Source organism: Mixophyes fleayi, chromosome 1, assembly GCF_038048845.1.
Source record: "Mixophyes fleayi isolate aMixFle1 chromosome 1, aMixFle1.hap1, whole genome shotgun sequence".
In the NCBI taxonomy this organism is placed as follows: Eukaryota; Metazoa; Chordata; class Amphibia; order Anura; family Limnodynastidae; genus Mixophyes; species Mixophyes fleayi.
In genome coordinates, this window is record NC_134402.1 from 74300920 (window position 1) to 74316496 (window position 15577).

General features: G+C 39.7%; 1 protein-coding gene across 1 annotated transcript in view; it reads right to left on the reverse strand.

Annotated features, from left to right (window-relative positions):
- Positions 1–13147, reverse strand: part of CYP4V2 (cytochrome P450 family 4 subfamily V member 2) — a 40108-nt gene extending 26961 nt beyond the window's left edge. Inside the window, exons 1-5 of the mRNA XM_075196732.1 lie at positions 12795–13147; positions 9038–9150; positions 5761–5846; positions 4617–4807; positions 3436–3505 (exon numbers count right to left, since the gene is read on the reverse strand). Of these exons, the coding sequence (XP_075052833.1) occupies positions 3436–3505; positions 4617–4807; positions 5761–5846; positions 9038–9150; positions 12795–12990 (656 nt within the window). The 5' untranslated portion in view covers positions 12991–13147. The remainder of the gene's footprint in view (positions 1–3435; positions 3506–4616; positions 4808–5760; positions 5847–9037; positions 9151–12794) is intronic.
- Positions 13148–15577: the final 2430 nt, after the last annotated feature.

Here is a 15577-nt window from a genome sequence, read left to right on the forward strand (position 1 = left end):
ACAATAACCACATCACCATCCTCATCATCAAGTTCCTCCACAGCGCCAGCTACATCATCAATAGCCTCCTCCCGAGCCACCTCTTCCCGTACAGTGATGGGAAGTACAGTGATGGGAAGGTCAGGCTTGACAACCACCAACACGCTTGGACTCGCCTTGGGGATTTGTGATAATTTCTCTTTAGAAGGCAGAGTTGTTTGCTGTTTTGTTGCTGACAGCATAACTCTCTTCAATTTTTTGTAGGGGGGGGGAGGAGGAGGAGGGCTAAGATCCGTGGGTGAAGCTGAACCACTAGTCATGAACACGGGCCAGGGCCTAAGCCGTTCCTTGCCACTCCGTGTCGTAAATGGCATATTGGCAACTTTACGTTTCTCCTCAGATGATTTTAAGTTTCTCTTTTTGCTACTTTTTCTTAACTTGGGCTTTTTGGATTTGACATGCCCGGTACTACGAGATTGGGCATCGGGCTTGGAAGACGACGTTGATGGCATTTCATCGTCTATGTCATGACTAGTGGCAGCAGCTTCAGCATTAGGAGGAAGTGGGTCTTGATCTTTCCCTACTTTATCCTCCAAATTTTTGGTCTCCATTATATGTAGCACAAGATACTGCAGAATGTGTGAACTTGGTAATATTGCAGTACCAATGGACTTATACTGCTGGATTGGTTTTGCAAATTTGGTTATAATTATTATATATTTTTTTTTTTTTTAATTTTTTATTTTTTTTTACTTTTTTCTTATTTTTAAAAAACTTGGGAATAGTGGGGAAATAACTATGCCCTTAGAAGCACAGAGCACAGGACACAGCACCACTGGACTGAACAGGACACGGCACAGGACCCAGCAGCACTACGGAACTCAGCAGGACAGAGCACAGGACACAGCACCACTGGACTGATACTGCAGAATGTGTAAACTTTGTAATATTGCAGTACCACTGGACTTTTACTGCTGAATGTGTGAACTTGGTAATATTGCAGTACCAATGGGCTTATACTGCAGGATTGGTTGTGAAAATTTTGTGGTAATTAAAAAATATTAAAGTAGTTTTTGGTATTTTTTAAAAAAACTTTTTTTTATTTTTTTAAACACAGGGGAATATTGGGGAAATAACTATGCCCTTAGAAGCACAGAGCACAGGACACAGCACCACTGGACTGAACAGGACACGGCACAGGACCCAGCAGCACTACGGAACTCAGCAGGACAGAGCACAGGACACAGCACCACTGGACTGATACTGCAGAATGTGTAAACTTTGTAATATTGCAGTACCACTGGACTTTTACTGCTGAATGTGTGAACTTGGTAATATTGCAGTACCAATGGGCTTATACTGCAGGATTGGTTGTGCAAATTTTGTGGTAATTAAAAAATATTAAAGTAGTTTTTGGTATTTTTTAAAAAAACTTTTTTTTATTTTTTTAAACACAGGGGAATATTGGGGAAATAACTATGCCCTTAGAAGCACAGAGCACAGGACACAGCACCACTGGACTGAACAGGACACAGCACAGGACCCAGCAGCACCACTGACCTCAGAAGGACAGAGCACAGCACACAGCACCACTGGACTGATACTGCAGAACACAGCACAGCACAGCACAGCACAGCACAGCACAGCACAGCACTAAACAGCACTAAACAGCACTAAACAGCACAGCACAGCACAGAACTAAACAGCACAGAACTAAACAGCACAGAACTAAACAGCACAGAACTAAACAGCACAGAACTAAACAGCACAGAGGACCACCTAACACACCCTCCCTCTACCCTGATCAATGCCCGAGTGAAGATGGCGGCGACTAGCGGGGAATTTATAGGATCCGAGTATCGCGAGATCCGACAACGGGATTATGAGTCAGAGCCTCAGTTTCACTTTTGAATTTGGCGCCAATACCCGGATCTGTCTCGGATCCGACTCGGATCCGCAACGTTCGGGTGGGCTCGGATTCAGGAAATCCGAGTGCGCTCATCCCTAATATAAATAAAAATTAAAACACATGGGTTTAGCTGTAACATTATTAAATTGATTTCAAATGAAGTGTTAAGTATATGTGCATATCAACTCATCCACAATTAGAGGTGTACAGAGAGTATTATACCACTATCATGTCAAAATACTTTATATGATATCCCGTCAGAGGAGGGCTGGCAAAATTTAGCCTGGGGGGCAAGACTCAACTCAGCAGCCTATTAGGAACATTTTAAAGGGAAAAAAATGCAGGTGACCCAACCCAAAGTTGCTCACTAGGGGACCAGCATGGGGGGCAGATGCCCCCCTGCCCCCTCAGCCTGTCCCTGTATGCCGCATTGACAAGTATTTACTTTTGTATGAATAATGTGTGCCCTTTTACACTGTTTTGGGAGCACATTGTTATAACCAGCAGAGGTCACTGTTATGATAGTTTGTAAGTTTTACAAAATACAGTTAAATAGCAATTACAGTACATCCTTTATATTACATGTGTGTATTTGTGCTATATAATATATATAGAGAGAAATAACAAGAACAATTAGAGCCAAGGAGCTTACTCATCCAAAGGACTCTTACTTGATACCTTCTAGATTAAGTGAGCTGAAACCAAAGTGAAATTGTCTGCGTCATAGATAATGTCTCTACAGTATGTATATGTCTTACAGTATAATACATTAGTTACAATACTCTACACTGAGAAAAAGCATACCTCCCAAATGTCCCGTTTTTGGTGGGACATCCCGATTTGTGGCTCATAAATGGGGTGGGACTTAACAGGAAAATAGGTGGAGTTTGCCCACATTTGCCCATCTGTGGGCAGAGCTTGCCCAGAACAATGGCGGTACTTACATTGTCCCACTTTTAGGATTCTAAATGTTGGGAGATATGGAAAAAGTACTGTAATACATAGACTGGGAAAGACGCATTTAAATCCAAGTACATTATTATGTGAATTGTTCCATTTCTCCGTCTGGATAATCTCCAAACTGTCAATGACAATAATATTCCTTCTCTCTCCTTTTCCTCTCTTCCTATCAGAGAATTCCACACAGCACATTTGTTTATTTAATTTACTATTTTTTATCATTTAAACATTTATTTGTATTGTTGTTTGCGTATCACTTAAAATATAAGGAACAATTTTATGTAGATGTGACATTACTTTTCATGGATGCCTGTTGGTTCTACTAGTTGGGGTTATTGGGATAGTTCAGTTTGAGGTTTTTGTTTTGTTTTGTTATGTTGTGCTTGTATTTGAAATTATTCAATAAAAATATTTAATTTAAAAAACAATTATAATCCGGATTGTACTGCTAACTTCTCCCAATTTTCCAGATCACTTGATGTTAAAAAATTGTAATCAGTCAACTTTAGCCAGTGCCTGGCTGGTTTTACTTCTGACATTAAATTATGCAATTTGAATATTAACTTTAATTAATTTAAAATACTTACTCGTAAATGGCTTTGATATATTCAGAATCACTGTTGCTCTGTGCTTGAATTTTCCTACCCATGGCCGTTTCTAAAGAACAAGAAAAAGTACATTGTCAGAAAGAAGATGTATGGCAGCACGGTGGCTAAGTGGTTAGCACTTCTACCTCGCAGCACTGGGTTCATGAGTTTGATTCCCAAACATGGGGCCTGATTCATTAAGGATCTTAACTTAAGAAACTTCTTATTTCAGTCTCCTGGACAAAACCATATTGCAATGCAAGGGGTGCAAATTAGTATTCTGTTTTGCGCATAAGTTAAATACTGACTCTTTTTTCATGTAGCACACAAATACTTCATAGCTTATTTGTACACTGAAATTTAAAGTTGATATTTGTGTGCTACAGGAAAAAACAGTCAGTATTTAACTTATGTGCAAAACAGAATACTAATTTGCACCCCTTGCATTGTAACATGGTTTTGCCCAGGAGACTGAAATAAGAAGTTTCTTAAGTTAAGATCCTTAATGAATCAGGCCCATGGCCTTATCTGTGTGGAGTTTGTATGTTTTCCCTGCTTGGGTTTCCTCCAGGTGCTCCGGTTTTCTCCCACACTCTAAAAATATACTGGTAGGTTAACTGGCTCCTTTCAAATTTACCCTAGTCTGTCTGTGTGTGTATGTTAGGAAATTTAGACTGTAAGCTCCAATGGGGCAGGGACTATGTGAGTGAGTTCTCTGTACAGCGCTGTAGAATTAGTGGCGCTGTATAAATAAATGATGATATGTCAATATTTGTAAAAAATACCTAAGTAGAAGAATGATTGCAAATTTATGACAAATTCACACTAGTGTTCCGAGCTAATCAATCTGCAAATAAAATAGTTAAAAATGCATTCTCCCCTTGTTAGGGTTAAATATCCCTTACATAAAATTGTAGAGGCACAGTAAAAATGTTGTTTCTCCTTCTTTTGTGATGTCATGCACCTATTTTCATCTGTGTCCATTCTTTTGGTCACACACAACAGTTAGCTAGTTGAAAGAGCCATGCATAACTAAATTCAACTTGCTTTTAAGTTTCTTTTAGTGTTTCCTTTTTTTAATTATAATACAAGCTGTGTATTAGGGAGACAGATGTGTCCATGAACACAGAGGCTTTTATTTTCCTTTGTAAGACATTTAACACTAATTACCACTCTCTTACCGCATATTATGTCCAAAGCACAAAGCGTTACATCCATAAAGCAGTTAAAAGAACCTTTGCCAGCACGATCCTTGAGCTTCTCCACCAATACTTGTGATTGCTCATTCATGACTTCCAGGAACTCAGAAAGGATTGCGAAATGGAACGTTGGCGTTATCATCTTTCTTCTGGAACGCCACTTTTCTCCAGTGCTGGAAGTTGAAAATGTGACAAATTAACTTATGTCAATCAAACAAATAAAAACAATAACTGGGAATATGTCTAAGAACATAATTGCCTTTGTGTTACGTTTAACAACTTCTAGAAGTACAGTAACCTGTATCTAAATGTAAATTGACACTCATTCTCAATGGTGCAGTTTGCAATGTACCCACTGCCACTATCCTGTATAGCACCATGGTTTCGTCTTTAAAGGTCATTTACAAATCACAAAAACTGTGGATCCAGAATGATTCTAAGTGCACTAGGCTCAATTCAAGGTGTACGCTCACTTTATGGTCATGGTTATTTGTCCTGTTGGGACCAATAACTAGACTGCAAATTGTCTTATATTTTTTTATTTCCAATCAGTCAATAGCCACTCACACAAGAATGACCAAGGCTTACATATTTGCTGATTATAAAGAACTACCAGTTTATTATAAAATATATTGTAGTATAATGTCAATTTGCATGAAGACAGCCATATCTGCACATGTACCACTGGCCAGTTTACTTGTGATCTAAACGAAGGAGAGGTGATAATGTTTTGGAAATTTTTACATGAATGTACATGATGAACAAGGAGGTATTTTTAGGTGACTACTATGATACTCTAAGGACAGTCCCCATTTGTCCACCCAAAATGTCTAATTCTCAGTACTTACTATATTTTACCATAAATCAGAATCCCACTGCATCAACATTATCAGGATAGGTGGGGATATGTTTCTATACTTTTTTATTACTTATTTCAGACCTAAAACTAAGTATGGGGTGGATTTCACAGGCTAAGTAAACTTCAGGCTATGTGGGTGTCCTAGGATTTTACTAATAAACTTATGAGAACTATCAATTAAAGGAAACTAATTGCTGCATCCTTAGCAATGTCTTAACAATTATAGAATATTCTCTTTAATATTATACATGGGGATTATATATTTACCTTGTTAAAAGTCCTAAACCAAGCCAAGGATGAAGGAATTTATATAAAAATGATTTGTCCATGTGTTTTGAAGTGCTCAGTATAGGCTAGAAAATAGAAAACAAGGACAGGGTAAATGTATGTCTTCTCCAGTTTCTTTTGTCTCTCATTTTCTTCCAATATATAGAAGAAGAAAGGTTAATTTTCTGTAAATACAGGTGATTCATGCCAGCACCACACAAAGCATGTAAATGAATGCCATTTTTGTTTTAACTGTTAGTTTTATTTTAATAAATATATTGTGCTGCATTATAAAATCCCTCAGAGAGAGTTTGAGTGACAGCTCTGCAGACTTGCTTTACAGTATTTTTACAGAACTGGAATGGATTGGTGGATTCATACACAGCTGGATGGGGCATATTAGCAATGTCAAAACAATTCAAATAACTGCAGGCTCAGCTTTTTATCTGTATCAGATCCAATCAGAAGGAGCTTCAGCTGTCCAGAGGAATATCTGAACAATGCATTTTACTTTTAGAGTTGTGTAAAGCTGGGTACACACTACAGGCTTTTCACCCAATTACCATGCCAATCACACGATAAACGCCTGTTAGGTCTGATATTGCATTAGGATGTACACACCCACGATCATGTTTTATCGTACCAAAGCTCTCCATAGGGTCTACAGAGTCACGATCTTATCAGCAGATGGTTATGGCAGATGAAGAGCACAGATCTGAAGGTAAATCGTGTAGAATTGTGTAAGTATGTACACATGAATCAGCATTCTGATCGGGACCTTCAGTCGTCAGTAAAATCGTTAAAGATATCGCAACGGGAGAAATTTTCTGTACTTTGTACCCAGCTTTACCCAGTGTTTCGGAATGTACGTGCTTAAAGCCATGTAATCTTAGATGAAAGACCTTAGACCTTTAATAAATGCTACTGTTTTTATAAGAAGTCATTCAGTGGGTATAAATGACTAATGCAATTAAACGCTTCATACTCCTCTATGCACAATATTCCAGCAACATTCAATCCAAACACTTTTACAATATGATCATTTGGAACCACTTTTATTACTGATAAGAGTTTACTGAATAATAGACAGCATGTTACAAATAGAACATGTTTTCATTTATACATGATTGTGCTGTTGGGACTTTGCATTGTGATGTGTGTAACCTGTTCCACTAACAGTTTTGTATATAAATCCCCAACTGTGCAGCTTCTGCACATATGATATGGTGCAGCCTTCTTTCCATAATTTCTTCACAGAGAAAAAAATAATAAAATATAGTAGGTACACACATTGCACTATTGAAATCAGGAGATGACCAAAAGGTACAACAGTTAGAAAAGTGATGGGTATAGATGAATAGGAAATATTACCAAACTCTAGTTATAAAACATTGCCCTTCTGCCCGGCTTCAGTCTTTTTAGAAATAATTCACACATAGTATATAGCTTACTGTATATAGATAATGTGCACAGTATCCATAGTGATACAGGACATGAACCTACAAGTCTCCCTAGACCTACACTCTTTTCCAGTTTCAGGACTTTATAGGAGTAACACTTGCTTTATATGCAGAAACGTACACATTGCAAGTTGGGTTGCCTAAGAAAATATGCATTCATATATTTGTGGGCAGCGTGGTGGCTTAGTGGTTAGCACTTCTGCCTGACAGCACTGGGTCATGAGTTTGATTCCCAACCATGGCCTTATAAAATTGATAACAATAATACTAATAGGAGATCTATGGTAGTATTCCACATAAACATCACGGGCCTGAGTCATTAAGGGACGTATCTCTGTTCTCTGTGTGTATCGTATGCAATTCCCTTCTGCGCATGCCCAGAACGAGGACATTCGGCTATCAATGAAAGACATTCAGTGGCGTAAGCGAATGACAGTTACAATGGGCTACAATTTCGGGGAGTGAACGGTGAGGGTAAGGCGCACATGCCCGTACTCAATGCACAATGTGGACGTGCCAAACTTAAGCGAATGCAGCCACGTCAAAACTAACTCTACGTGTGAAAGTTTCTTGTTTTTCTGCAGTATCTCTTGCACCAGCTGAGGGTCTAGTCTAAGTCCTGGGTCAGTATTGTATGCATGCTGTAACATGTGTCTGCAATCAGGAGCAACTGTAACAATGTATTTTATGTACAGTAGACATTAAGGACGGCCTAATAAATGTTTTTCAACAAAAAAAAAATTATAATTTTTTTTAATAGTTTCCATCTTTAATCGATAATGACAATATTATTGACAGGTAACATTAATTTATTTTATTTTTTTTCTGTGTGTTCATCCTGCCGTCTAGTAGAGCAGAGTGAACCTACACCCATTGTCAACACCACACGTATCTTGAGATCCGCTCCTTGCTGACTCCGGGAGTACGCAGAGCCGATTTATGTGCCGCTGAGAACAACTGCACGATGCGTTTAGTATGTGTGCCTTAATGACTCAGGCCCCACATCTTTATACAGGGCATTCAGTCCTAGGCTCGGTTTTAGTACTTGCAACTAGAATTATATCATACTGGGACGCAGTCTACTGTGAAAGGAGATCTAGGATAGATTCAGAGCCGGATTAAGGGAATGGAGGCCCCTGGGCTAAGGGGGCCTCCATTCCCCCGTGAGGCCCCTCCCCCCGTGATATGAGCAGCCCCTCCCCCACCCCCCAACGGTGAGCAGAGCCACCACCAAGGCACTTACCTCCTTCTCCTGGCATTGCAGTCCTTCCCCGGCGTGCTGTACGTTCTTTACTGAGGAGATCTCGTGAGAGTGAGACTCACGAGATCTCCTCAGTAAGGAGACTACAGCGCGCCGGGGAAGGACCGCAGTGAAAGTGCTCAGCAGCATTGATCGCGCCGGAGGCGCCCCCGCCCCGACCGATCAATAGTGCTGCTGTAGCCCATTTAGCCCTAGGGTTAATCCGGCCCTGGATAGATTTATCAAGCCTTGTAAAAAAGAAAAGTAGAAGTATTACAAATAGCAACCAATCAGATGCTATCAACCATTTTCTAGAATGTACTAGATAAATGACAGATAGAATCTGATTGGTTGCTATGGGCAACACCTCCACCTTTCGTTTTTAGAACGTCTGATAAATCTACCCCATCGTCTCTATTGGCTGCATAATGTGACACTGATACTCCCTATAGATTCTGCCAGTAGTCACGTGTTAGTCACTGTCCAAAATGAAATCACAAACTGATTTGTTAATATAATAATTATTTTTATTAAAATGTTATGGGAGATAAAAGCATGCAGAGAGTATGCTACTCACCTCCACAGTTTCTGCATGATACAATATTAATAAAGGCACAGGACCAACCCACAGTTTAATCATTGGAAGGTTTCTCAGCGTCTCGGTGTATTCAATGAGTTGTAGAAAGAAATCTGGAAAACAAAGTTTTAAGTAATAAGACATTTCAATTCCATGACAATAAGAAGACCACTGACTGGATAGTCCAGGATTTTTGATGTGGATAAGTGATAAGCGTTAGGTTAATAAATAGACCCCTAAGTGCTCTCCTTGTCAGGAAACAAAAAACTTAGTTTGCTCATACACCACTTGTACAATATGTTCAGCCAGGGTCTTTATGGAGTGCTTATTGCAAAAAAAATAAGCCAACAGAATGGTACTTCAATGTTGGCAAGAAAAGAGTGATTGTGTGACATCAATCGACATGAAATGGGAGCCCAGCACATTTTACATAAATACAATTTGCTTTCAATTCATTATATCTTTTTAATATATCTTTAATATCTTTATATGTCAGCCAGGCACTGCATGCACAGAACTTTGTGTTATAGTCGGTGCAGTTTGTTTTTTATGCAAGTAAAAGGAAATTGGAAGAAAATATTTAAAAATGATAGGACAGACATGAAGCAGGGGAAATGCATGTGTAGTGGCCCCTCCAAGATCCACAATGTCTTTGCACTGTACTACATAGGTAAGAGACATATTTGCTTACTCTTCCAGAATGTCCGGAGACTCCCAAATTTTTGAGAGTTCTCTTAGGCTCACGTGAGAGCAGGGCAACCTTCCGCATCCTGCCCACTTCGTTAGCCAAGTGGGTGAGGCGGGGCTAATTGTGTCATTCTGACCCTGCCCCATATTGTAATAGGAAATTGGTATAGTTTGACAGAGGGGCGGTGTCAGGATAACGTTATTCACCTGGTCACACCCCAGGACGATGCAGTTTTGGAGATCTCCCACAGGGGACATCTCCAAAGTTGACAAATACGGCCTAAAGCTGGGTACACACTAAGGTTTTTCACCCGATTATCATGCCAGTCACACGATAAACGACTTTTAAGACCTTGCATTAGTGTGTGCACTCCCACGATCATGTTTTATTGTACCAAAGTATATTGTATTGTTTCATTTGATTTTATAACCAGACTATAAATCTCTATAAACGATGGAACGATGCTGTGTGTATGTACTCACGACCAGCAGTGTAGGCAGATCTCCATAGAGTTTACAGAGTCACAAACTTTTCAGCTTATGGTTATGACTAGAGATGTTCACTGACCCCCGTGTTCTGGTTTTGGTTTTGGTTTTGGATCTGGATTAACTTCACGTTTTGGTTTTGGTAAAACCGCCCTTGCGTGTTTTGGTTTTGGATCCCGATTTTTTACTGAAAATCCCTATCTTTTTTTTGCTAAAATCACATATTTTTGCTTTTTTTTGCCCCCCTACATTATTATTAACCTCAATAACACTAATTTCAAGTAATTTGCAGTCAAATTTGACCACCTCACAGGTCACAATATTATTTTCATACACTTTCAAACAAAGACTGCAGATTTAGAAGACCAAGCCTGCCAGACCTATTATTTCTATTTCAACAATGACAATTAGCAATGTAGCAATTGAGCTCTCCTCTTTGTATGTTACCTATATAACACAGTACAATGTGACTGCAGATTTAGAAGACCAAGCCTGCCAGACCTATTATTTCTATTTCAGCAATGACAATTAGCAATGGAGCTCTCCTGAATGTCACTGGAGACTTTGAAGAATACTGCTACCCCCTCCTCTTTCTTTTCTACCTAAGACGCTGACCAACTGCACTAGAGACTGCCAAGAACTGTGCTACCCCTTCTGAGTCCCTCTGTGAAATGGCGCTGGATTGCCGTGGAGGGCGGTACTTATAGAATCCAAAGCTCGCAAGATCCGATGACGTAACAATGACGTTTTACCTCATTTTCAATTCCGAGGGCGCGCGAAAGTACCGAGCTGGCTCGGCTCGGTACTCGTATCTGCTAAGTTCGGGTGCGTTCGGTTCTCGGGGAACCGAGCCTGAGCATCTCTAGTTATGACAGATGAAGAGCACAGATGGGAAGGTAAATCTTGTAATATTGTGTAAGAGTGTACGAGTGAATCGGCATGCTGACCGGGACTTTCAGTCAATGGTAAAATAGGTAGATTTGCATCGGGAGAAATTTTCTGTAGTATATATCTAGCTTTAATCTTTCTGTTTTCATTTCCATTTATTGGGGGTTTTTTTTTTATTAATTCTGGTGATCTCTTTTTTTACTTTCCATCTTATTTATATCTCAATGAAGATGCATGATGAACTACACTATATAGTCACAACAATGCCTGACAGACCTGGCAGTCTTGGATGATATCCATCACGTCCTGCTCCTATAGGCTGAGGTTTACTTTGCTATTCATTGTTTATATTTCCATCAGTAATGACCTCCCAGAAGATGACAATACTTCCAATTGTTCTTTTTTTGGGGACATTAAAAGTCAATTACAAAGATGCACAATTTAACATGCAATGTCTTTTTTAATTCAACAATGTGCTTCACGCGTATATTTGCCTGCCTAGTGCACACATTGATTCACTCGTCAACCAGAGAATGCCCTTGTAAATACACATTCCCAGAGCCCACTTGGGGGGCTTCTGGTGTTTCTGCCATGTGCATTCTAGTTTTAATTTTAATCTTAATTTCAACTTTAACTTTAGCCTTGAAAAGGTTATATTGGTTTGATGTACGGTACTATTTCCCTTTTGGTTCTAAATGTGGTGAACTGCTTCATGTTTTCTGATGCCAATATGTAACCCACCTACAACCGGTTATATTACTGTTTGCTGCATTACTGTTTACTCCTTGGGTGTGAGCGAAGGAAGGCAAGTGTGGTACTTATGCTATTTGTGTACTATGGTGTGTTGTTTGTTTCTTTGTTTGTTTTATTTCATTTGTCTGCCATAACCAAATAAAAACTTATTTGATTTTAAAAATACATACTCCCAGTCATTTCAATCTTTTTTAAATATCTAATCCAACAAAACTACATTTTGTTTTTGTATGTTATAAGCACTCAAGTATGCAAGGTCTGTGAGTGCACCTAGCTTATATTTAACCCTGAATGAAATTGGGTGCATTTGTGACTGTATAAATGAACCTCACTGTCTTTCTGCACCATATCATCTGTGCACTGTCTTTTCTTTTCTAGATCCAACAACATCTTGAAAGTCAAAGATGGCATAAGTCATCATGGAGAGTCTGCCGCTATAAAACACCTCACACCCACTGGTCAAAAGTTACAGCAACATTAAACTAGCTAGTAAATGCTGTGCCATGTAACAGATACACAGACAGAATCTATACCATGGTATGTATTCCTTGTGCACATAATAGTTTTTGCAAAAGAGTCCAAGGTCAAATTGTAACACTTGCTACATTTGTAGAGCCACCTGACCAGCTGCATTACATATTGTAGGTCGGACATATACAACGAATATATAGGATAGGGACTCATTGCCCTGGGTGAGAGTGAACATTGCTTAATCGTGGCAAATATTTACATACAGAATAACATATTTTTTTTCTATAACTGGGTGCAAGCTATAGTAGAACCTGATCTTTATACCCTGTACTAGTGATGGTTTAGTGGAACAGAATCATACCTGTCAATCATCATTATTTACATATAACGTTACCATATGTTCCAGTACAATCATCTGTTTAGTACGATCCCTACAGTGCTTAGTGTCCCCAAACTTTTGCAAATACTGTACCTCCACCGTTTGGTTTCAGCAGCAGTGCGTCCCCCACAAGGGGGTAATTTGGTCCTATTCCTGGAATTGGTCTCATTATTTTCCATTTCCGAAAGTAGTCAGTAAAGAACGGGATAATAGAGAACAACAGTACAGTCAGCAGGACAACAGCTGCAGAAACCCAGACAAGAAAATGTACATCTGCCTTGAGATCCATGTATTCCTGTATAAGTCTCCACAACCACAGGGATGTATTACAGATGATGTCTGTGTCTCTGTATGTAAACAGCTGATGATGATGATGTATGTTTGTAGGATCCCCAGCTTCCTCTATTCTGTTTCCCGTGGTTGTCACAGACAGTTAGCAGCAGCCTATACTTCCTCATTGTCATCCACAGCTAGAGGGCCGGGCTTATAGACTGCTGTAATTCATATCATATTACTACAGCATACGCTGCAAGATTTGTCCTAACTGGTCTTCTGCCCCACTGTGCGATTATACTGATACCTAGTTCTGGATATCAAACAGAGACTTATTAATGATATAACATATTTATTAACCACAGGATCATGTGTAATGTATATTTTGTAACGTTGTCAGGTGGACACTGACTGATCTTGGAAAATTTAGATGAGGCAATGCCCACATGACATTACAATAAGCACATTACACATTATCATGTTCCTATTAACTACAAACTACTACTATGTATAAATACTATTATAAGCACCAGCTCGTCTAACAGAATAAATTGACAAGTGGAAGTCAGAGTGCAAACTCTACATAAATCCATAATTTGAAATGCTTAAATAGGGACAGTAAAGATTTTTCTGACTTTATGTACTGTATGTTTTATTACATTTGGGGACATACACATGACTGTCATTTATTATTGCATAGCATAAGATAAGCACAAGTCATGCTGCGGATCTCATGTGGCATCCTATAAATAAAGGTTAATAATAATTAGATACAGGTTATCATTAGAGATGCTCGGTTCGCAGAGAACCGAGCCCACCCGAAGTTAGCAGATCCAAGTACTGAGCCACTTTTGCGCGCCCTCGGAATTGAAAAAGAGGCAACACGTCATTGTTACGTCATCGGATCTCGCGAGTTTTGGATTCTATAAGTACCACCCTCCACGGTAATCCAACGCCATTTCACAGAGAGACACAGAAGGGGTAGCACGGTTGTTGCCATTCTCTACTGCAGTTGGGCAGCGTCATTATTATTATTATTAATATTTATTTATAAGGCGCCACAAGGCATCCGCAGCGCCGTACAGAGACAAACAAAATTACAATACAATGGGAGACAGCACAGTACAGTAAACACAGCAACTCAGTAAGCTCAATGCACAGCTAGAGAGGATACTGCAGTTGGGCAGCGTCATAGCTAGAAAAGAAAGAGGAGGGGTAGCAGTGTTCTTCAAAGTCTACAGTGACATTGCTGAAATAGAAATAATAGGGCTGTCAGTCTTGTTCTAGATCTGCAGTCACATTGTATTGTGTTATATAGCTCACACACCAACAGGACAGCTCCATTGCACCATTGTTAATTGTCATTGCTGAAATAGATATAAAATGGCTGGCAGTCTTGTTCTAAATCTGCAGTCACATTGTACTGTGCCATAGCTCACCTAGAAATAGGAGTGGTGGCAATGTTTAATCTTGAAACAGAAATTCAAATAATAGGGCTGGCAGTGTTATTAAAAGTCTCCAGTCACATTTTACTGTGCAAAAGCTCACTCAGAAACAGGAGAGGTGACAGGGTTCAGTGCTAAAACAGAAATTGTAATAATAGGGTTATCAGTGTTCTTAAAAGTCTCCAGTGACATTCTACTGTGCCATAGGTCATAGAGAAACAGGAGGGGTGGCAGTGTCCTTGCCACTCTCCAGTCTGCAGTCGCATTGTTCTTGTCATTCTTCAGTCTGAGTCATGATGATACTAATCTCTCTACCTCATGTGCTAAAGCCTATGTTTAAGTCCATAGTGTTTTTAAGTCAGGGAAACAAAAATTTAAATAAAAAGCGTGTACCTTTTAAAAGAGAAAAACACCTCTCTAATAAAGGTGAAAGTTTACTGTAGAAAAACATAAAATTGCCAACATGCCATTCTACCCAAAATATTACCAAGCATAGCAGCATCAGCTAGCTCCCTTCTCTCAGCTAGATCTCAGCACCTGCAATCTACACTGTCATCATATTCACCCTCTTCATTGTGTACATAATCCTCAAACAATACTAATTCATCCCCGCTGGAATCCACTATCACAGAAGTCTGTGTACTTTGATGTAATTGTCAGTATTGGCCTTCCTCATGGAATTTGTAGTTCATTTTACGGCAGAGTTGTCATGATTTTTGGGCAATTCTTTTAGACCAGACCAAATGTCAAAATGTTGTGCTGACTAATTTGCATCACCACTTGGTGTCTTGGGAAAGCTAAGTTTTTTCCTAGCAGCAGTTTCCAGAGAAACTGAAGGAGACGTTGTTGTATCATGTACCACTTGAGCTGTCAGCTTGCTGACCAGGAGCTCATTGTATCTCTTGAGATCTGGGTCAGTTGGAAAGAAAGAGAAGACATAGCTCTTAAACCTAAGATCAAGCACAGTTGCCGGAGAAGGACCGCAGTGAAAGTGCTCAGCAGCACTGATCGCGCCGTGGGCGCCCCCGCCCCCGACCGATCAATACTGCTGCTGAGCACTTTCAAGGGCCCCCTGGATGCCATAGGCCCCTGGGCTGTAGCCCAGTTAGCCCTATGGTTAATCCGGCCCTGCCCCTAATTCTATTCTTCTTGCAGCTG